The sequence below is a fragment of the Diadema setosum genome, chromosome 14, assembly GCF_964275005.1.
Source record: "Diadema setosum chromosome 14, eeDiaSeto1, whole genome shotgun sequence".
Taxonomy (NCBI): Eukaryota; Metazoa; Echinodermata; class Echinoidea; order Diadematoida; family Diadematidae; genus Diadema; species Diadema setosum.
The window spans coordinates 16,630,585-16,654,220 of NC_092698.1; the positions used below are offsets into that span (position 1 = coordinate 16,630,585).

Below are 23,636 nucleotides of genomic sequence, written 5' to 3' on the forward strand. Positions count from 1 at the left end.
ACAGAAAACAATTTGTTTACATAAATGGTTAAGAGTCAAGTATGACGTCAACTTCTTACGGTGTCCCCCAGGGTTCTCTTCTTGGCCCACTTTTATTCATCCTGTACATCAACGATCTCCAAAATTCGTCACAGATTCTTTCTTTTATTTGTTTCGCTGATGATACAAATTTATTTCTGTCTCACCGTAATCCCACTACCCTTGTAAGCACAATGAATAATGAATTGAAATCTGTTCAGTCCTGGATTTACGCTAACAAGTTATCATTAAATGTTGATAAAACATATTATAAAATTATGTTATTTAGCAATTCCCTGCAAGTTATTCCTGATGATGTTAAGATTAATGATGTTAATCTAATCCGAGTAGATAGTACCAAGTTTTTAGGACTTTACATCGATAGCGACCTCTCCTGGAAAACTCATTTTAATTTTTTAAGCAAAATTTTGTCACGAAACACAGGAATCCTAAACAAACTGAAACATTTTTTGCCCAACCATATTTTGCAGATTGTATATTCAACCATGATTTCCCCATATCTTAACTATGGAATTCTTGCGTGGGGTAACGCATCCAAATACTTGCTGGATTCGCTTTTTCTTCTTCAAAAGCGAGCGATCAGAACTATTAATCATGCTGGGTATCTATCTCACACAAACGTCTTATTTCTGAAAAATAAGATTTTAAAATTGATAGACTTGTTTGATTATAACCTAGGTATTTTTATGTATAAATTTTCCTCAAAAGATCTTCCTGATGTTTTTTTTTATTTTTTTTAGAGATGTTCATAAGAAACAATTCTGTCCACCACTATCCAACTCGCCAGAGTGACGCTTATCACCTTCCACGTACTCGAACAATTTTCGCTAAAAACACACTTATGTATACAGGTCCAAAATATTGGAATGATCTCCCAACAGAAGTTAAAAGCTGTTTGTCATTATCATCCTTTAAGCGTAAACTCAGACAGCATGTATTGAATAGCCACAACACACAAGTGCACTAACATTTCCTTTTTATTATGCTCATGGCTGTTCTGTTATACTACTCGGTTGTTGCCATGTGAACAGACTTATGCATATATACATTTAGTTACATGCTCTCTCAAATTCCTGCCCATCGGTGTTTTTCCTTCCACTTCTAGTAAGACCTTCGGTCGTGTCGCATATAGTTTCCCCTTCTTTCTTTCTTTCTTTTTTTTTTTCATGCGGCATTGCAGCTGGCTGGTATATCACATATAGGAATTGCAATTGATTCTCGATTCTCATGTTTTCCATTTTTCGAATCTTTCCCCGTGTCTATGGAAGCTGGAATGTTTAAACCCTAAAATTATGTCGTATTCACACTATCACTCCCATGTCAAAATTGCTATTAGAGCAACTGCTATATTACAGTGTGCAGCATGTGGTTACTTGTTCTCATTTTATCACACACATACATATATGTGAGAAGAATCTTCTGTACCCCCGAGTATTAATAGTCATTCTCTTTTATTTATCCTTACTTTTGGTCTTTAATTGTACCCGTGCTCATCATCCTGTTCCCCACACTAGGCTTTTGTTGGGACCTACACTCAACAAGCTTTGCTTTTTAGTAGGTTCCATCGTATTTCTCTTTGCATCCTTTGATTTGATTGAAAATTACACATCGACCGCTATGTATTATGTTTGTATTCCTATTTCTTTATGTATGTATCCAAGCTGTACATTCTGTATTATCATATTTTGTTATATATCATGTATTTTTCATCGAGAAATACGAAAATAAAATTGAAATTGAAATTGAAAAATGAAAATGAAACTGCGATGAGTATGCATGCCATCTAACATTTATCGCCCCTGTAAAGTATCAGGAACGAGTACGAAAGTTGCTGAACGGTCTTCTGAGAGCTGGATTACTTGAGGTAAAAAAAAAAAATAAATGAATAAATAAGAAATCTTGAAATATGAATACGAACGGCGAAAGTGTTAACACAACTTTTCTTCAGCAACAATGTCACATCTACGGATGACGAGGAATCACACATTCCACCCTGCGAATCAATCACAAGTGGAAGACGTCTGAAACAGTTAAAGAAGATGTCAGCGTGATTTTGTTTGTTTGTGTGTGTGTGTGTGTGTGAGTGTGAATGTATTTGTGTTTTTTGACACTGACGGAAAAGCTGTACCGCTTCTTGCACCATAAAGCCCACTATATGTAGTCTGACACACACTTGGTTCCATATACCTATTGCCATCTTTGCTTACTTTTTCGTAAGAGGATGGGAGATTAGGAGTGATGAAAATAATAAAAATGCTGCCGTTAACGATCGTAATATATCTCCATGCATTTCGTTGTTAAGTGTTGATAGGTGCATTTTCGTTGAATGTGCAGCCGCCTTCTCTAAATGGGGGTATTAGCAGCAATTGCCCCCCCCCCCCAACACACACACACACAATGCGCAACTCCGACCACCTTGAATACACAAGTCGATCAGGCTTTACCAGAATTCCACGTATTGTAGCGGATATAGCCTACTCCGAGTAGCATCGTACCCTTAGAGTGATTAATAGTGTGACTCGATTCTGTTGTTTTGGCTTGAAATGCTTCTGTTTTGCTTCTCCGTAAGTAAGGCCAAAATACTTGTCAAAATAGTCAAAGGATTGCTAATGGTCTGCGACCCGTGAGACATCCATTCAGCTTCTTTGGACGCATCCTCTTAGCCCCGGCGAAGTTTCGGGAGTGGAGGTGCGTTTCCGGACGAGAACTGAAGAAAACGAAAACAACAACTACAACTGCTACTACTTCCTAACCCTTTCATTACCGCTAACCAATGGCTTGTGTAGACCTACAATATAGCTAGTGCTTTGAGACTGTGGTACTGTGAGGATTAACCATCGATTAAGCAGTGAATCCTTGGAAGAACTACTCTCGATGGCCTAGCTTCCAACAAACGAAACTACATTAACCTTGCTTCAGGTCATGGGCTCTTAAGTTGGAAACACAGATAGCGATATGTCTTGGGGTTTTCTGAGTGTGTACGCAACACTATTCCTATATTTATGTAACTTGGTACATTTTTTATGTGTGGATATATGTGTGTATGTATGTATGTACGTAGGTTTGTTCATATGTATGTAAAATGAACAAAATAACTCCTAAACATAAATTCTTGCTACAAGGCCTTATCATTTTTTTTTTTTTAGACCGATGATTTTGACCCTTCGTGACAAAGGTCATCATCAAAATCGAGAAAGACTGACAGAAAGCTGCCTTGCTCAGCATTTTTCCCAAACAGGTCTGTCACTCAGCTGGCGTGTACCAAAGTCTTATGCTCCTGGGGGTTGGCACAATCGATATCTCCTACACCGGCATTCTGTTTCGATTTAAGCTCATATTTACTCGTGGTGTTAACACCCCGCCGCGGGAATATATACGCGGGACTAAGCTGGTCAAGCGTTCCAAATTGCTCTGGAGTAGGTGCAATATTTACACCTACCCAGCAGGCAGGCGCATGCGATGAAATACTACGATTAAACATGAGTGATTCTGGGGGGGGGGGGGGGATGGACCAGTCCCTACACCCCCTTGAATGTTTGCCCCCGGTATGTTGGGGTGGTCGTCTCTAAGCAAACCAAGGAAACTTTAAAGAAAGGATGGACGCTGCAAGACAATTTAAATCCGACAACAATTGGTAGGGTCATTAGCAGTGACTTCAAATCTCCTCGCAAATTGACGCCGGAGGAAAAGGGCTTGGTTTGGCTTGAAGATAGGTGCGTGTAAAAGCACCGTCTATTAAATCCGACTGGTTGTTCATTCCGCAAAATACAGGGCACCGTAAGATATTGTAGTAGGGCTCTTTATTCTGCATGTTCCATTCCTTGTTCACTAATCTTCCAATCGATTTTAGTAGCAGCTTTTATATCGTGAAGATTCTTCTTGCAGTCCCTTTAATCTATAGTAATAGACCAGTGTGATTATAGTTAGTAGGCCTACTGGTGTCTTTTAGAGACCACGTGGATTTCCAGTGAGCCATTTCCAGGCATGTACAATGGCAGTATCGTGATTATCATAAGAGTCAACTTCAAAGGGGTTATATGACTCTGCCATGAAACATCTCATGTACATTTAGATATAAATCCTCGATGATACAAGGTTCCTTAGTAATTAAACATCCAAGCTCACTGCAAATAAAAGTAATTGCTCACGAAAAAAGTCAGAACCATGTCCACGTAAACGTGTGAGGTCCTTGACCTAGTGCATCTCGCGAGAAGAGATTGTCACCGACAGTTGTCAATGGTTGTGGCGATGAAAAATAGCCTTCAAATCTTTTGCCATTATTTTCAAATAATTCACATTAACCATGGAGACGCCGAATGACAACTAATATAATCATGGGGTGCATACACAATTATGTGTCCAGTTTTAGAGAACTAGTCGAGAAAACATGCAAATCTCTAAATATCGTTCGATGAAGCACTGTTAATGATGGCAAATTACCGGAAAACAACGAATTTGGAGATAAAGTTCATACTCTCCGAATAAAAATGTATCAACATGCTCTAAAATATTTTTCACGTATACACACATACTTTGTGATTTTCCTACACCCCTCCTACACCAGTACACAAAAAGAAGAAAAAGAAGGAGGAGGAGGAGGAGGAGGAGAAGAAGAAGAAGAAGAAGAAGAAGAAGCAGAAGAAGGCGAAGAAGAAGAAGAAGAAGAAAGATGTAAATATCAATAAAAAAAGATAGGAGGAATCTCTGTCAAAGATGCATGTTAAAAGTATAAGAGCTTAGGTTACCACCGTCGTGTAGAGATAGGTCTTCGACAAATGCATAAAGGGACTTGGACAATTATAAAAAAAAAAAAAAAAAAACGCCACGGTCTACATTGTAATTAACGTTTCAGACGACGAAAGACGGCGCGCTGACGCAAATTGGTCATTCTGGCCACGTGAAGAATGGATAGGGTGGAGGGGGCGGGGCGAGATTAACTTGTGAAGAGCACACTTTTGTTTGGAACATCTACTCCTACTTCAACTTATGGTTTCACAGGTCCCCTTCCCATTGTTACCACGTTCGTTAGTGACTGGGCTGGTACTTGACCGTCGGTGGCAACACAGCTGATGTTCTCATCCGTACGTTAACCTTTTTGTTAGACCAACTAAAATCCACGGAAGTCTCCTTTGTCGAGAGTATTTGAGTTGCGGTATGGAGCCCAAACAAAACACGCAGTCTACGACAGTCAACGACGTTTTGTTCGGCTCGTCTCATAATAGGTTCGGCGGATTCGAACTTGACTTTGGCAGCTCATTGTATCCACGTTTTACACACCGCTGCATCCAAGCTAGGCCCAAAGCGCATCATTAAGTATCATAAAGCATGTGTCGCGAGGGCGAAAAGGGGAGGGGGTCTCTCCCTAAGGCATAGTGAGTGTAAAAGAGCGTGATGAAAACTTCCTGAGTACGTCAAGTCAAGCTACGTCAAGTCAAGCTACATGAATTGGGGAGTCAACACAGACCACCAAACACGCACTTTTCTCTTCCCTTTGAGGGTTACCTGTCGTGTAGTCTGAAAGATATTAGTGAGTTGACTGAGCACTTTATTATGTGGTCAAATACGAGGAAAAGCAACATCTATTAGCGTACATTGTGTGCATGTCTTGTTTCAGCAATCATGAACAATAAAGATAAAGATAGTAAAAAATGTTAAGGTTACGATGACTACAACAACAGGTCTAGCGGTAATGGCAACTTGACAACATGTTAAACTTGTTGTTGTTGTTGTTTTATATAGGCCTACTCATATCGCACTAACGATGTTATCTAATGCTATATGTTTTCAATGCTCTTTTGCCGAGTTTCTTGCTTCGCACCACTACAGTACATCCAGGACATTCCAAAGCCTGGAACTCCTGAAATTCAGGGGGAAAACAGAACAGATGTTATGTATACGATGCACTGATCTACAAGTCAATATGTATGGTGGGATTTCGTCGTTGAGTGCTGCGAAATCCAAAACCAAGGGCCGGTACTAGATATGATATGATAAGATATGATATGATAGTCGAGCTTGTTCGCATAGTCATGAACTCGGATGACAAGAAGCTGCATCTCTCGTTTGATGTCAGGGGATGAAGAATCTTTCATCTGGTCCCGTCGCGACTCGGAGGAATTCCTCCTGGGATAAAGCATCTCTCTCCTGTCACTTCGTGCGGGGTGGAAAGGGAAAGGGGTTAAATTCTCCCGCCCGCACGGGGGATGTGGTACATCGTGGCGACTCCGCGACGCGGACCACCAGACTTTCTCCACGTTAAGTGAGCAGATGCAGGCCAAAAGTTCGGGACAAAGTCTGAAGGGGTTGAGTTTGACATGGATGGCCTGATAGATGACGACTCTTACCGCGCTTACATTTCCAAGCCAATGTGAAACAAGAAAGCAGTAGACTGCGTATTGCTTAAATCGCATTTGTTGTAGTAAACGTGGACAACAAGTTTATAATACATAAAACAAGAGTGTTTTGTTAGAAAATAGTTCTTACTTTCTCCGAGTCAAACTCAAACAAATTCAGCTCATTCAAAGGACAAGTTCATCTTTGTATAAGCCACATGTGGATTGAGTGAATGCAGCAATATCCGTAGAGCACTATCAGTGAAAGTTTTTCTTTTGTTAAGAGGGGGGGTGGGGTCTCTGCGCAGACACTACTGGATGAGAAGACTACTACAGTTTATAATGCGTATAGCGACATGAGGAAAATATAACGAGAATTCCACAAATATCACTTTTTATTCGAAAAAAATATACATTCCTTCGACTTCTTACTGACGTATAAAGGGTAATACAGTATTTCCCCTGCCTTGTGAAAGAGCAAGCCAAGTGCTCTTTTATTATGCGAAAAAAATGAAAATATGTTAAATTTTCTTTATACTTTCTTCATATCGTTCTACACTTGTGATATCACAAGCTGTAGTAGTCTTCTCATCCAGCGATGACTGCACTAAAACTTCAAACATTCGTAACGTTTGAACGGATTGTATGATATTCCCAAACTTTCACATATTGTGTTCTACTAATATTGCTGCATTCTTTCAATCCTTATGAATATTAAGGTGAACTTGTCCTTTAAAGGCGTTAACGAAATCTCTACTTTTCATCTCATTCGAAAAAAAAAGAAGAAAAAAAGGCAGAGATGGAGTCGGACTGCCAAGCACAAAATTGCCCCCAAACCAGCTGAAGTTATTATGAGTCGATAAAACTGCCGAAAAGACACAAATAATCTTCGACCGAGTGTGACACGGAGTCCCCATTGAGAATCCCGAAATGTATACAAAACAGATAGCACATGCAGAGAACTATCAACAAGTCTAGGGCGAACATGTAAATACAGATAGGTGGAAAGGGCGTAAATCACGGTACGTCACCCTTGTATGAATAAGTTATGATTTACGTCTTTCGAGGAGTATACCGATGTCTCTGGGTATTCTTCCAGTATTACCCTTGATGTCCGCCCTCCATTTGATTCATTTTGAGTCCCCCCCCCCCCCCCCACCTTCGGAGGAGTGTTTAGACTTGTCGCGATAAGAATGTACCATATTGCATCGGATGGCACTGAGGTTATTGTATATCCTGGATACCGCATGGAGAAGAAACGATTATTCCCGGAGAAACTTTGCCAAAAATGGACATGGGCAGTATATATCTTCGATGATCGTTTGGCGTTGCATGTGGAGAATGTTGTAATCTTAATTTCTTCACGCATATTGTGATAAGACATCTTGAAGCAACACGCACACACACACACGTACGCACATACACACACATACGTGCATACATAATGTATAAATAATAATATATGTATATGATACACATTTATTCATACATAGACACAGACAGGGAGAGGGAATAATTCTTTTATTCACCAATAAACATCCATGTCCACTCTAAAATGTCATCATCATCATCATCATCATCAACATCATTATTTTACTATGATCTTGCGAAGAAGCAGCAGAACAAGAAGATGAAGGAAAAGAAGAAGGAGGAGGAAAAGGAAAAGAAGAAGAAAAAGAAAAAAAAAAGAAAAATTTGTGTGTGTACATTATTCTGGTAACGTAAAACACGTCCACAGGAACATTCACGGTCTTTTAAAGTGTCCTTGTATTTGAATGTCCCATAACCTGATGGACAAAGGACAGCCCTCGTCTTTTCAGAAGAACGTGATGAAACTACCGTTGTATCCTGTAAGGGACATCAGAACACAAGATAACAGTGCACGACCTTATACGAGATCGAAGCTCATGTTATGAGTTATAATAGCTGAAGAATGCATCTCATGGCAGGATTTCGTGAAAACTACAAAATTGAATCGCAGGGGAGTCGGAAGCTCACCCAAACGCATTTCCTGGGGCAAATCTCCTGTTTCGAAACAGTCGTGACGAGTCACGAATCCAATAAGAGACGTTTTCTGTATAGTTCTATGATTTTCGCATATATGTAGGAGGAAGATGCCTTTAACAATCATGGACCAGCCTGAGTGATATGATAACAGTAGAAATGTAATAATCGAAATTTATGCTGTGCGTCGGATGCAGTAAGTTCATCAAAATTAATCACGTTGAAAAAGCAGTTCACATCATAATGAGGGACAAACCGAAGGTGAAAATGCGATTACTAGAAGACAAGGCGAGAGACTGAGCAAAAAGAAAACCAGCAGACTTTGACTCTACGCATGGTAAACATGCACCTACAACCTCTTGATAAGGAGACTGATCCAAATACTGGATCACTCTTTGAGTCAATACCCATCTCTCTTTTCATAAACTCATTATGGCGACAAAACAAACGCCAAACCAAGAACTACGGATTGCATGCACTTCTCACCGTCTCCCGCTCCCCCACTGAGAGTCACAGATCATAGATGCTAAAACAATTATTTGATTGTCATTCCGAGTGAGACACCAGGACTTTGAGCTCACCTGCTCTTGAACGACAACTCACGTTCATTATCGGCATCGAACGATAAACTGCCACAAACTGATCAAACACAATGCATGTTAATGGTGATTAGATTAGCAAATATTTCTTTTTCAACAGCATCAACACAAACCACGAAATCCTTCATTTCCTCCCCATCGTTATTTGATCCGTATTGTCACATTTCCTTGCCGGTGTCATCAGGATCAGGATCGTCGTCATCATCATCATCATCATCATCATCTTCACCATCACCATCATCACCACCACCATCATCATCGTCAACATCTTCATTGTGATCAACAACAACAGCAACATCCTTGACATCAGTTATGTCAAAATCACGTTGATCCTGTAGAACAATGGGTAGTTTACATTACTGTTAACTGTCTCTTCACAAAATGAAACTTATCCTTTATTAATTCATGATCTGAAACTTATCCTTTATTAATTCATGCTCTGGGGAAGAATGCGTGAACGTGTATATTACTCTAGGTGTAAGGTCGCAGGAAGGTCATGTAACCATGACTGACTTTTCCCCACACCGACTTCAGAGGGTCTCCAGTATCAGTGTGACAGAGTTCCCGGTAGATGATGACCCCTTTAATGCGGAAGGAATCCCGCCTTCTGGGATAAGAACAGAGAGGGAGAGACGTCCTGAGGTACCATTAGCGAATCCAATAATATTGGAGAGGAGGTACACCGTGAGCCCCATCTTACTTACTCAAGGGTGCAATCAGAAAAGTCATGGAACGTAAAAAGCATTCTTTTATAAGGTGTTTCTTGTAGGATACAACACGGAGGAGAGCAATAAACGAAATTATCATTGATATCCGGATTATCAAGCACATATCTAGCGATATTTAAGAAGCACGCAGTCACAAAAAGTGAAGTTAAATGAATTGTTTCCTCCATGGGCGTACAGGAAGGAGATTAAGCCGCGAGTTATCTAATTTGTCGGAGGATCCATCGGCACACGTCTGGGTGTCTAGCTAACTAAGAGCTGGAGTTGATTTCATGTTTCACTCCCACATCCGTTCCGCAAAGGGAGCCGAACCTATAATTCACGGTGAATTAAACTTATTAGCAAAATCTGGTTTCGGGGTTTTCAAACATTAGCGGCATACATGCATGCTCATCCTACAAATCATCTTAACCCGGGCAAGTTCAAATGTTTACTCTCATGAGAATACAAGGAAGAGACAAAACGGAGGCATGGGTGAAGAAGAGGTTGGCACGGAAGGATGGTATAGGAAGGCGGAAAATTAAGATGATGATGATGATGAAGAAGAAGAAGAAGGAGGAGGAGGAGGAGGAGAAGGAGGAGGAAAAGGAGGAGAAGAAGAAGAAGACGGGAAAGAAGTTCTTATAGAGGTAGAAGTGGTATATAAGCAAAGGATGAATTGATGAATACAAAATGGGGAGAAAGGGTCGAAAGAAAGGGTCAGGGGGTTCCGCGGACAACCCCCCCCCCCCCCCCATCCCGTTTGCTCCTTGGTATTGCTCAGTATGTGCAAAATAACGGAACTGAACATAAATCTCAACTAAAAAGGTCCACTTTTTCTAATTCTGAACCCCCCATAAAAATCCTAGTTACGGGCTTGATTTTTGAACCCACTTCCACTGACTTTTCATTTTCTTAAAATGTTCCGAGAGTGACTTCACCGAGCCTTATACACACGTATTCGGTCGCGACATCCGATTCGATGAAAATATTCGACTCCTCCCTGTTCCTGACAAAAGCCGCCATATCTGCGACGAGGGAGGTGTGGAATACATTGCAGGTCCACATTCCTTCTCCGATCATTCTACCCATGGTCAGCTTTAAAATGACTGACATTTCACACCGAGTGTCTCATATTTACCCACCATAACAATCCTGCCCTCGTATTGATCCTCTCTGTTCTCGATTAAAGGGAGTACCTCTCCCCTCCCCTCCCCACCCCCTCTCTTTCTCTCTCCTCATATACATCCATAATTATAATTATATACTTGAGAGAATAGATAGACATACAAATAAATGATTATGTATAGATAGACAGATAGATAGATAGATAGATTGGTAGATAAATAGATAGATGCGTATATATGCATAGTACTTACATAGACAAAATAGATAAATAGATGTACATAAGACTAATTCCTATCATAACGTGATATTTAACAGCATCACCTGGCTGAATCGTTCGTGCATTGATAATTATGCGCGCGTGAATTTGGCTGTGAATTAGGTCAAAATGGCTTCCTCTCTCCCGCCCCCCCCCCATATCTCTCTCTCTCTCTCTCTCTCTGATCTTTCTGCACATTTAGATATGTCAGACAGTCATCATTTTATGCCTGATTAACAGTGACATCCGTCATTCATGAGCGATTGATCACGAAGTGTACTACGGAAGAATCCCGGTATAGTCCCACGATTATCTGTTTGAATGCATCCGTATGAATGATGCTCAAATCGAGTCTTATGAGGCAATGACAGGTGCAAAAGCGACCTGCATGCTCACTTGAGATATAGAATACAAAAAGTCACACACAAGATTGTTGTGCGCACAACCAACACAAATAAGTCAAGTTGAGTGGAAAATAACGGAAGGAGCCGCAATAATCAGATATGATAATGAGGCCGAGAACGAAAATACCGAGGAATAATCCCTTAATATTGCGGTTTTTGATAGATGAGACAAAATCATGAGGAGCTATAAAGTTCTTTGAAGCGAAAGGAGTGAAATGCACGAGAAGATCAGAGAATCAGATATCTTTCTGGAAACTGAGAATCTGTATTGTTTAGGGCTGTTTGATGTCAGTAAGTATAGTCACGTGTAACTTCATTCTCTATAGCTATATTCATTTTAGGTGACGTCACATTGCAGTGCTTTATTTTCTGTTTCGATCAATCTAGTTGGGTGCCATCTTTGTTTGGTCAGTCATGTTGCAATGGTCACTATTATCTCAATATTTACTCTATTTCATTGATTTAAATCATAAAGAAATATTCATCACTTTCGCGTACATCGTATCGTCTCATTAGATCTGGGTCGATCTCATAATATGGGTTTCACATCGTAATTGAAAATTTTCAGGCAAAAAGAAAGAAAGAAAGAAAGAAAAATTGAGAAATGGAACTAAACGCTCTAGATCAATGACCACAGTAAGAAGAGCAACATTGCAGCATTGTTTGTTATACATACCTCTCTTACAATCTCACAACTATTCTGCATTTCCCATACATTTGCCGAGATTGTGCAAACCTATCGCAAAATAGTGTCTTCAATCAATCATATGTTTTTGTCAATTCCAACTCAAATGCTACCTACCGTGTATAGCGAGCATTCGCTACCACGGAAAAAAAAAATGGAGGTAGAGTCTTTGATCATGAATCTTAAATGTTGCTTTTAATTACACACTAATGATGCGTTGCAATCGCACCTAAAACGAAGTGCTCGCTTGTTTCCCTGTCTCATTTGAGTTATGCCGTCCTGTCCTTGATCAGGAACGACTTTTTAGGCATGTCAGGGTTTGTATTTCTGGGCAAGAATCACCATATGAAGAAATGACTGCAAGGCAATACTCGTATAACACCAGCTTTCATATCATGATATTGCGGACTAAATTCAAGTTATAACAGGAGGGGAAACCTCCAGATATTATTATTATTATTATTATTATTATTATTATTATTATTATTATTATTATTATTATTATTATTATTATTATTATTATTATTATTATTATCATTATTATTATTATTATTATTATCATTATTATCATTATTATTACTTATTTGTATATATATATATTTTTTTTGGGGGGGGGGGTGGATGCGCACATAACATACCTGTATAATATTTCACCACAACGGTTGGAAGACTGAAAGGAAATACACATACAAAATAAAAACAAAAACACAGTCTATCATCGCTTTGTGAAGGAAGTTCAGTCATTCCTCGTTCGGCTGTCACACTGTTTTGGAATTATTTGTGACTTGAGTTCCCTGTGTTGTTGTTGTTATTGCTGTCTTTGTACTTCTAGTTCTTGGTTGACACCTTGTTTTCTTGTAAAATGTTCACTTGTATCTTTCCAGTATCTTTCCTTTTTTCTACTGTGAAACGGACATAGTCATATGCAATATGATTTTAAATGAGAGTTCCATAATTTAGTCGATGGCCGATGGTGAGGTTCAACTAATTTCCACACCATCCACTTCGTTATGGTAATTGTTTCTATGGCAACAATTATCATAATCCTTTAGCATACACCTGAAAGCCAAAATCAAGATTACACTTATACTCTAATTTTCATAGGCAATGTTGTCATAATTATCACCAGCAGCAGCAACATCGCCTTTAATATCAGTTATCAAATGACTACCTGAGCTGAGTACCGTCATTACAGTAACTGTCTCGTCCTTCACATGTCCTCATACGGTAATCATCTTCATCTCTTTCTCCTTCTTTTTTTTTTTTACAATCATCACTGTCGCAACACTTCTTATGGCACTCAAGCTTTCATTAGCACTTTACCACATTTTTAAGGTGAAATACGCAAATACGTCCTTGGTAAACGTTATAGGAATACTCTTACAGCCGTTAAACTCACATTGTGCCGTTATTGCACTTCTAACAAGAAGCATTACGGAGAAAACAAATGTGACACTTTTAACAAGAGCGGAATCCTCCACCTACAGTATAGCGTGGATCGAGGACAAGCCCGACACATGCTGTAGTCCAGAATATCGCATCGTTCAACTTCATCTTATTATCAGGTATCAGGTATCACATAATACTCACTATTGTTAAAAACAACAACTACAACAACAAAACAAACAAACAAAAATGATGTGAGGGATCCTTGGTACCCCATGGTATTTCGGGTGAGGGAAGGGGTGAGTGTAAACATACATACATGTATAGGATCAAAGGTATCATCAGCCTTTCTACTATCACATGTGTAATATGGCAAGTCTACACGGACTTGCATCATCGCACGCAGACCTCCAAACAATCATACAGACTGAGCGCTCAATCGGACACAAAGATAGATGGTGGGATGGAGACAGACACACGGAGGAACAGACAGAGACAAGATTCACTTCAAAAGTTTCACTCACCCAAAATCTTGAGCATGTTTTCCTCCGTTCCCGTGTCGTAGTTGACAGCAGCCCCCGCGACGTCGTCATAGCTGGCGACAAGCCGGACTCCATCCTGCCGTGCGGAAGCACCAGCCTCAAGATCCCCTGGAGACGGGTCTGTCGTCAAGAAGAAAACGTAGTTCTTCCCCTCTATCACCTCGGCCCAGCACTGCTGTGGGTCGCCGAACCGCCCGACGCGGTAAACATGGGGGTAGTACGTCCTGTACTCGGCGGGGATATCCGCGGTCGGCAGCGCGGTCGCGTTCTCGAACAGCTCGTAGCCCTTGTAGACGTCCGCCACGAGCACGTCGGCCGGATACGTGCCGTCCCACATCTGCTGTTCCCGCAGAACGCGAAGGACCGTGGCGGAGATGATGACGTCCGCCAGTGCCGTTCGCTCCTCCACTGATTTCGGCTCGAAGTTGACATGGAGCAGGATGCAGCCTTCCGACACCAGAAACAGACCCATCAGCACCATGCCAAAGAGGCCTCGGGACGTTCTCCCCGAAGAGCTCATAAAATTTCGCTTCCTCGTTGCCATTGTCTTCCTATAATTTGCGTCCAAGGTACAGCTGTAAATCAAGTCCACGTACAATCAGGGATAGAATTAACAGAAATGAAAATGGTGCACTGATTTACACAAACAGAATGAACTTGGTCTGCGACACCTGCTCTTCGAACCTCCTATGGCAGTCCCATAAATCCACCGTACGCACTTTAATGAAATCAGAGAAATATAGAAATGCAGTCCATACATCTAGACAGCGTAATGCAGTCGTGATACGATATCTAGTTGATAAGAGAGCACTATCTATTCCTTTTTATTTTGTATACATTGTCATTTCCCTCAGCAAGTAGACGACGAAGATACGCGAAATTTCAAGATTTCTTCACACCTTTAACAGTTTGGGTGATGTGAAATTAATCACAGCAAGGCGTGTGCCAGTGTTTTAATCCCCTGAAAATCCATTCTCTTTATTTAATCCTCAAATGCGTTCAACTTCAGATTGTCGATGCAATCCACGCAAGGAAAAAAAAAAGAAGAAGCACTAATCAAGCCTGCATGGCCAATGCGTGCCCAAATAGTACCAATGAGCTTAGTACTACCATGGACCTACAACGCTGTCAGACATCGGCTCGACTAGTGGTAGGTACCTCGGACGATCCTATCCCCCCTGGGCGCAAGCCTCTGTGAGCATCAAGCTTGCGCAGTGTGAGCTGCGTGCGTGCGTGTGGCTCGACGGTTACCAGAGTAGTGCACGAGCCTCGGCACAGTATCACCGAGCGTTGCGTTGTATTATAACTAATCTCTAGAATCGTCACATGAGTGCTTACATACAACTGGCCAGGCCTGTCTTACGTCCAGCAACTACTGTCAACTCTGGCCTTCAGAACGTACACTAGTACAACTGCGCATGCGTCAGTGATCCTCTTCTTTCTTTCTTTCTTTCTTTCTTTCTTTGTCTTTCTTTCTCTTTGTCCAGCTTTCTTTCTTTCTGTTCAGTCCTATCCTGATGTTTAAATCCTTCCCTCCCTTCCCCCCCCCCCCTCTTCTCCTCTCCCACTATTTTGGGATTTTTTTTAATTGAATTGCACGCATTTCAGTACTGAGCTGACACATGAGCTTACAAAAAAGCTTGCGTCTAAAAGATTCGTAGAGGTTCTTCCTACTTGAAACATGCAATATATTTTCGTGTTATGCGGAGGGGGGGGGGGGTCGTGAAAGAGCGGTACAATTACACACACAAAGTCATAATTGAACATTCAATGTAAAATAACCTGTTGACGCTACTGAAATTTTGAAATTGATGGCAATAGACTCCAAGCTCTTTCTTTTCTTCCGAGAAAGAGTAGAGCTTTTCCAATATAGGCCTGCATAAACAATGCGCAGAAAATAAAATAGAGCCCGCCATTACCGCATTCTACGAGCTTTAGATGTCAATGTACTCATGAGAAGTGAAAGTCAGGAGGATGTGCTTTTGATTACTACTCCGATAAATTCCCAACCCTGCGATGACATCGAGATTACTGGTAATCACAAAACAAAGTATACATTAAAAAAGGTCGTTATCTGTGGAAGTGACATGTACACCGGAGCTATACCGTCTTTCCATTGGTGAGCATACTTGGTGCATGAGAGCCTGTAATTCACTGCACATGAAGATGGCGAGACTTGAATGTATTAAAGGGGCAGTCTATTTCCGTCGTTACATACGCTAATAAAGTCACGAGCGAAGCGAGACCGGCCCTTTCCGGTCAGTCAATGGACTTTAATCCTTTAAGACTTCCCACTGACGTGTCAATTTCGATCGGTCTTGATTAGGTTAGGGTATTCAAATAGCCATTCAGGGATCGAGCAATCACAAAAGTTGTATTGGCCTATATACTACAGTTTTATTTCTTGCTAACTCAAAACTGTTGTTTGATCTCATCTGATTTTGTCCGTGCAGGATAATTTAGCAACTTCGTGAGAATTTCAGTCAGTAGCAGGGAGTGATTTAATGTGATTTCCTTGTCAAATTATCCGGAAGCAACGAGGAATAATGGTTGGTGTAACTGATAAACACAATAAGACCACAACGGGATAACAATGCGCTTCTGACATGTTTGGGAGCCTCGCTCAAAACCAGTTGTAATAAAACCAATGTAAACACTGGAAATCCGTGCAACAATGTTTCTTCTCACCGACACTTCGAGATCATGTCCATACTCTACCCGATGGAACGTTTAAACACAGCCATATCAATTATAATAGCTTCAAATCAAAACAAACAGAAACTCTGCTCTGTTCGCTGCTGGTGTTATGGTGCACGCCAACTAAAAAAGACGTGCCTATAATCAACAGTCCTTCATGGCGACCCACCTAATCGCATATCGAATCGGCTACCCGATACCGTCACATTACAAACTGAATGATATACGTTTAGAACCCAAGCCCCTCTTGCAATTTATCTCATATATCGTTTGCAGGTTACTCACCCCGCCTCCCACAATCATTTAACCCTCCCAGACTGAAAGGCAATGACAGAGATAATGACGACGATGGTATTATAATCAATAATGATAACAATAAAATAATGATAACGGTGATAACATTATCATTATTATAATTATGATACCAATGATTTTTTTCTTCTTCTCAGCGACCCTTATAGAAATAGTAAAGGTCTAGTTTAGATTGAGATGAGGGATTCAGATTTTAACTTTTTGCGACATGACTAGAAACCATCTATATAAAATATTACAGAGCATACAATTCTAAGTTGAATTAAAAGTTTATTTGGGGAAAATTGGTTTCAACATTGCTGAGATACAAAAAAAAAAATAACACCCAAAACAAAGTGGTGCTATTTAGGTCCTAATAAAAGGTTTCATGCATCCATGGTGCATGTTCAGAGGTTTTGATTGTTGGTGTATCTGACTTTGGATTCAACAGCCACTGACACAATTATTTATTTGTGTAAACGGCAAATAGGCCCATTAATACTCGAAACCGCTGCCGTCACGACGCTACACTTGAAAATGCGGCCTTTTCAACTCTCTCTGTGGTATTTATGATCTCGGAATGTTTAATGTTCACGCATTAATGTGTTATAGATCTCTCACAGAACATTACAACGAAGTGGTGCGTTATGGGCGCTGCCGAAGAACAAAAATAAACCAAAACCAAAATACCTGAACGACGAGCGAAGAAATAAATCATGCAGTGATACAATACCTGTGTATTAAAGTCCTTCGACGTATACGATACCGAATTTCTCTTTATGTATGTTCTTGTTTCGCTTGCTCCGCTGCATTCTTATCCGCTGAGAAATCTCGCCGCGACGACGGTAAGTAGGGGTATACTTTGACCTATGTTTTAGCAATGCTGTTGAAGTACTGCAATCCCGAAGTCGTGGAATTTACTCGAACTGCTTGGAGAGATACCGTGAAGAGAATGAAGATGGGTAATTCTGGAATCTCGTCTCTCCTACTGTTCCCTCTGGTTTGGGCTCTGCTGGTAGATGACAGAGAGTTCTCTGCCGATCTCCCTCTGCGCTGTCGTCTGGGGTGAAAAATGCACATCACAGCAGGTCAATTACACCAAGGAGGTACTAGGTAGTACCTCCTTGATAACACCAAACCATGGAACCTCTCCAAATGGAAACGATGAAAAAAAAAAAAAAAAACCCAGAACGAAACAATTATATATATATATATATATATATATATATATATATGTATATATATATATATATATATATATATGAAGAGTTTGTTTGCAAAAACCGATAAGTCCATTTTTGAAGATTTTGAAGTACGGTCTCTGTCATAAAGTACAAAATAATACCTTTTTAATGATATATTTGTCACTACATATAAAGGTACATTTTTTAAGTTATGGTCAAAAGAAGCAACAATTTTCTTATTATTCTCTTTATTTTTCTTGACCTTTAATCGCAAATATCTCCGTTTGGCAAACATGGACTTATCGGTTTTTGCAAACAAACTCTTCATATATACATATATATATATATGAGTGGTGTGTGTGTGCTTTATGTGGGTGTTTATGTTCATGTGATTGCGACTTTTACTCGAGATAATTCGAAAGTCAAAAATTACTCCATACCGTATGGCGAGGTTGAAGGATGCAAAGTAGAAATCAAACATGACAAAACCATTGACCTGCCGCTTAATATCACAATACATGAAGTGTATGCTATGTGTAGGCCTATATATTGCTTGCTGTCTTTGATGAAATGAAAATGAAAGAGTGTTGTTGATATAATGTTTTTATTTGTTTTAACTGAAATCCGCCATCATAGCCTTGCTTGGCAGTGATGAAGGCATAGAGTTTGTTTATTTGTTGTTGTTTCTTTTTTTTTATTTAAGGTACTTTCACTAGAAATCTACATAAAAGTGGCACACAATTTCCCCTCTCCTTAACCTCCCAATGAAAGACTTCCCCTAAGATGAACACCTGAGTGTTTGTTTTAGGATGCGCGATGAGTTCACCGGGTTTAGCGGTGGTTTTGGAATGAGTGAAAACACGAGATCTCGTGCATACAGGCATGACGTGAGCGTGTTCCACGAAAAGCAGAGCGTGTCAATTTAAAGTGAGCCCTCAACGTCTAAAGACATCATAATCATATTAGCACAGGATGCGCGAAGTATAACCACTGACAGTGTGGTACAAACCAATTCGAAATATTGAGCAACGGATCGAAATAATACAATACCGCGTTCTACCAATGATCCCAAAGGATCAATAAATGCTTTTGTTTCCATTGATGGGTTAAATGCGTTTGAAAACAGATGACAAAACAACGACAATTAATCGTACCAAAGTCTTCTTTCGCGAAGTTTGCTTACGGACCAAGCAAACTCTAGCCTTTGTCCAGGCAAACTCCAACACTGAACCGCAACCATTAACAGCGGTAATGAGCACCTCATGACCATAAAACCGGCCGTTACAGAGAATTCTTTACATAATATACGTCTTTGAACTTCATGGTTATTATATCCCTCATTTCTATAAGGCAAGATATAAGGTAATTCTATTTCATGTGACTGTTATTGTGGTTCGTGTCGTTGCCTTGATAACGATTAATGATTAATCATTATCATTGCTTATTTAAATACATCCCCCTCCTTTTTTTCGGTTATGATACGATTTTTATCCTCCACTAAGACCTGGACTGAAATTCAACATTTTTGGGAAAAGGCCTAGCTTATAATCTTTGCAAAGTAACTAATTATGATAATGAACTTGGAGGTATTATGCAAAACACAGGGGAAATCGTTCTTGCACGAATTAGTTCACAGATATAACGATCAGGAACATTGGTATGGTTACATTTTGGCTAAAATTGCGACCATCATTCTGCTTTTGAAGTCGACATGCGTAAACAAAAATTGATTTGGACTTAATTGAGTTGATGGAAATTGGAAATAACCTTTTCAATGAGAAAAGACTAAATATTGCACAGGTCATGCTAGTGATAATGATTGTTAAGAAAACGCGTCACGCAAGGACTGCCTTTTACTCTCCCCACCAGCCGTAGTGTGAATCGATACCTTGCCAATGCTTCGACGACAATTTCACAATGTAGTTTGTGCTTGATTCGTACCTTTAAATCTGTGGTATAGTATTGGTTGAGATGAGGATTGAGCATTTAACTTTTTGCGGCGAGATACTAAGAAACCATGCTACAGATCATACAGGTGGGTCCTACCTTTTATTAAGATCCCTTTGTTTGTTTGTTTTGTTTTTATATCGCAGCCATTTAAAACCGATTTTCATCAAATGAACTTTGAATCCCTCTTAGAATTACATGCTTTTTCATATTTCATTAGAGGTTTCTCATTATCTCATACAAAGTTGGAAACCTGAAGCCGTATCTTAACCAAAACTATACCATCCCTTTATCTCGCTCCTCCATTGCTCATAATGTTTTGATGCCGACTCAAATTAATCGAAATAATATCAAACCTATTGTCTCCGACAAATATCTTTGTGTTATCAGTGCTGCCATATAGTGACGCTCGTTTTCCTGCTTATGCGAGTATTACTTATTCAATGCTAAATACTACAACCTAATTATCATCTCACAATCTGTCCCTTTTTTCTTAGGGGTGGTATCAGTGAAAAATGCAATGCATGATTACTCTTATGAATAAAATGGGGGGGGAAATAACCTTGAAACAAGTGAGAAAACTAGCATGAATGTTAACTGCCATCATGAGAAGATTCCAATTATCTGAAATGCCCTCGTGAACCTTCGTAATTACTGTTTACAAAAGAGAAAGAAACGTATGCGGTTTGTATAATAGCTGAGGCATATTCAGCATTTATTGCGCTTGATCAAACATCCAGCGAATAACGGTCTCGAATCATAAACGTCAATCATGCTCGCAAAGTTTGTTTTGGCGGCGGGAAAAAAAATAATAATGAAAGAAAGAAAGAAAGAAAAAAGAAAAGTCATCAAGAGTTACTCATCCAGCAGATTCAAGGTGAATGTGAGTGAAAAATAAATAGTGAGATTGTGCTAATGAAACATGGCAGTCGATGAAGCGGTGTCAAGGGTATTGAAGCAAACGGACTATGAAGGCCGGAGTCTCTTAAGTAACATCGCGCTAACTTAGCACAGAATTTAAAGTGGCCTTTGCTATGAAGCGATTCAGTTCATTCGATGTACCCCTCCCCCTGTTCTATCCCTACCTCCACATAGTGATTCATGGTGTAAGTACAGTACAATGTATTGCGTAGAGGGACAGCGAGAATAGAGAGAGATCGAGATCCTATGTGAGGTGTGTGTGTGTGGGGGGGGGGGGGTGCCTTATAGGTCCTGTCACGCTTCTTCAACCTCCTCCGCCTCCGCCAAACAGTAAGAGTGAATACTCTTCTATTATGAGGAACATGTGTAGCACAGGGTGAGCCACACTGTCCTTCTACGAAAACGCATGTTGTCGATTTTCGAGGTCAAGTCCAATCGTTTCCGGACTTGATTGAGATAGACGTTAGTAAAATAAAACCACATTACCCACATTCACCCTCCCTCCGTGACAGACACGCACAGTGGAATCAGTAACAAATATTGCGGTAAATTGCAGACTGTCGATTAATTCCACGCTTTCACTTCATTTTCAAACTATTTAAGGTAAGGAATGCAGAAGAAATCCGTAAAGCTGAGGTTGACAGAATGCACGACCTATAGCGAGAAGACCTGCTGTGTTTTGAAAGGTTATCATCATCACCACTACCATCATCGACAGCCAAAAAAAAAAAAAAAAAAAAAAAAAAATATATATATATATATATATATATATATATATATATATATATATATATATATAAATTGATATACACGATAACTAAATAAAAAACACGACTAAATGAACAGACCCAGCGATTTACTACGTTAGTAAATAGTTCAGTATGCATACCACACTATGCTAAGTGGCAATCACCAGAAATTGCCACTTGCGCTTATCAAGTGCGTGTTAGGTACGTTTGATTACGATTACCAAAAAAAAACAAAACAAAAAAAAAATACATGTATGTTGAAAGGTAAACACTCGTTACTCCTTCTACGGTTGTATACAGTTGTATTCATCGTTTGGGGGGTATTTGAGAGTATACAGTATAATACAGTAATACACTCTACGTTTACATAAAGCAGCGAGTACACAGACAAGTCGCATCATCAGCACTTACATCTGGTATACAATGAATAATGACAATTGTGTACGACTCGAGTTTTTGATGACTATACATGCACCACGTACAACCATATTTATTCAACTCAATATAAGACCACAGAATTTATCATCCCTTGTACATTTCTCCAACTCAACACGGCACATTCGTATAAAGGGTAACACATTGAAAACCAAAGAACCTAAACCGTACAAGACTTAATCAAAGAGTCTCCATTCAGCTGTTTGTAGACTGCCACGGTACTTGAAAGAGGAAAAAATACAAAAAACAACAATAGTTTGATAAATTTCATTATAAAATTCCATTGCACAATAATGAAACATGAAGATACCAAAGAGGAATAGGGTTTACAGAGAAAAAAAAAAAAAAACAACTGCGTATGATCTAAAGGGACGTTTTCTTTTCTTCTCTTCTCATAGATATTTGAATGTCCTAATGGAAGTAGTCGATAAAGCAAAGGTGTGGCAAACATGGACATAGCTTTGTATTTATATATTTTTTTAACCCTCTAGCAAGTCTCTTAAATGGCAACACTCTATGGCACACATTTGAACTAAAATACACACAACTACCATCGTGCCATTCCATACTCCATCGGCAATCCCACCCCCAACATTTCTCTGCAACCTCATGCCTGCCCCACTTGCTATAGAGCTCTTTAGCTCCGTCTCTCCTTCCGCTTTGTTCTCACACAGTCATGTGCACCGCCGTCTGGTGAAACTGAAAACCTTTGAGTTGCTTCAGCATCAGGTTCTCATGCGTGATGCTGTAAAACGCACTGTCATTTGTACATAGATATCCTACCAATAGCCAATTTTTATAAACAGATACAGTTTCATAACCAATGCTTATTCTAATTCACTTGTCACCTTTTTAGAGCAAAATGCAATGCAAAGTCTGAAGTATCTTTTGAAACACAGAAGTACACAAGCCATGGACCAAGGGGGCTGTGGCAGCTGCTCTACACTTTGGCTCTTAAAAAAAGAAAAGAAAAATAAAGAAATGCAAGAAAAACCGATGAAATCAGAGGGCTCCAGCCCAAGTTTCTTCCTGTCGAAGAGGGATAAGGAGCATTGAACCCCTTGATTAACTCAACCAACCACAAGCACTTTCCCTCCCCAACTATAAAATGTTCCACGGTCCTCTTATATGCTTCTCCGTGTGCAGAGAAACATTCATTCATTTTGCCATGCTCAGCTGACAATGCACTGTTCCTCCTCTGTTACTTGTTATTACTTCATGTTTCCATTTTCTTTTTGGTGAAAAAATAAAAATGACCAGCTGCGTGTGGTAACCAAACAGTACAACCATCTTCCCCTCGGCCTATCCGCAACAACTGTCACAATAAAAGCTA

The 23,636-nt window shown here is 39.9% G+C and overlaps 1 protein-coding gene across 1 annotated transcript in view; it reads right to left on the minus strand.

The window, feature by feature from the left end:
- Positions 1–14,203, minus strand: part of LOC140238172 (uncharacterized) — a 95,677-nt gene extending 81,474 nt beyond the window's left edge. The window contains exon 1 of the mRNA XM_072318110.1: positions 14,062–14,203. Coding sequence (XP_072174211.1) covers positions 14,062–14,077 — 16 coding nt within the window. The 5' untranslated portion in view covers positions 14,078–14,203. The remainder of the gene's footprint in view (positions 1–14,061) is intronic.
- Between the last annotated feature and the right edge of the window lie 9,433 nt (positions 14,204–23,636).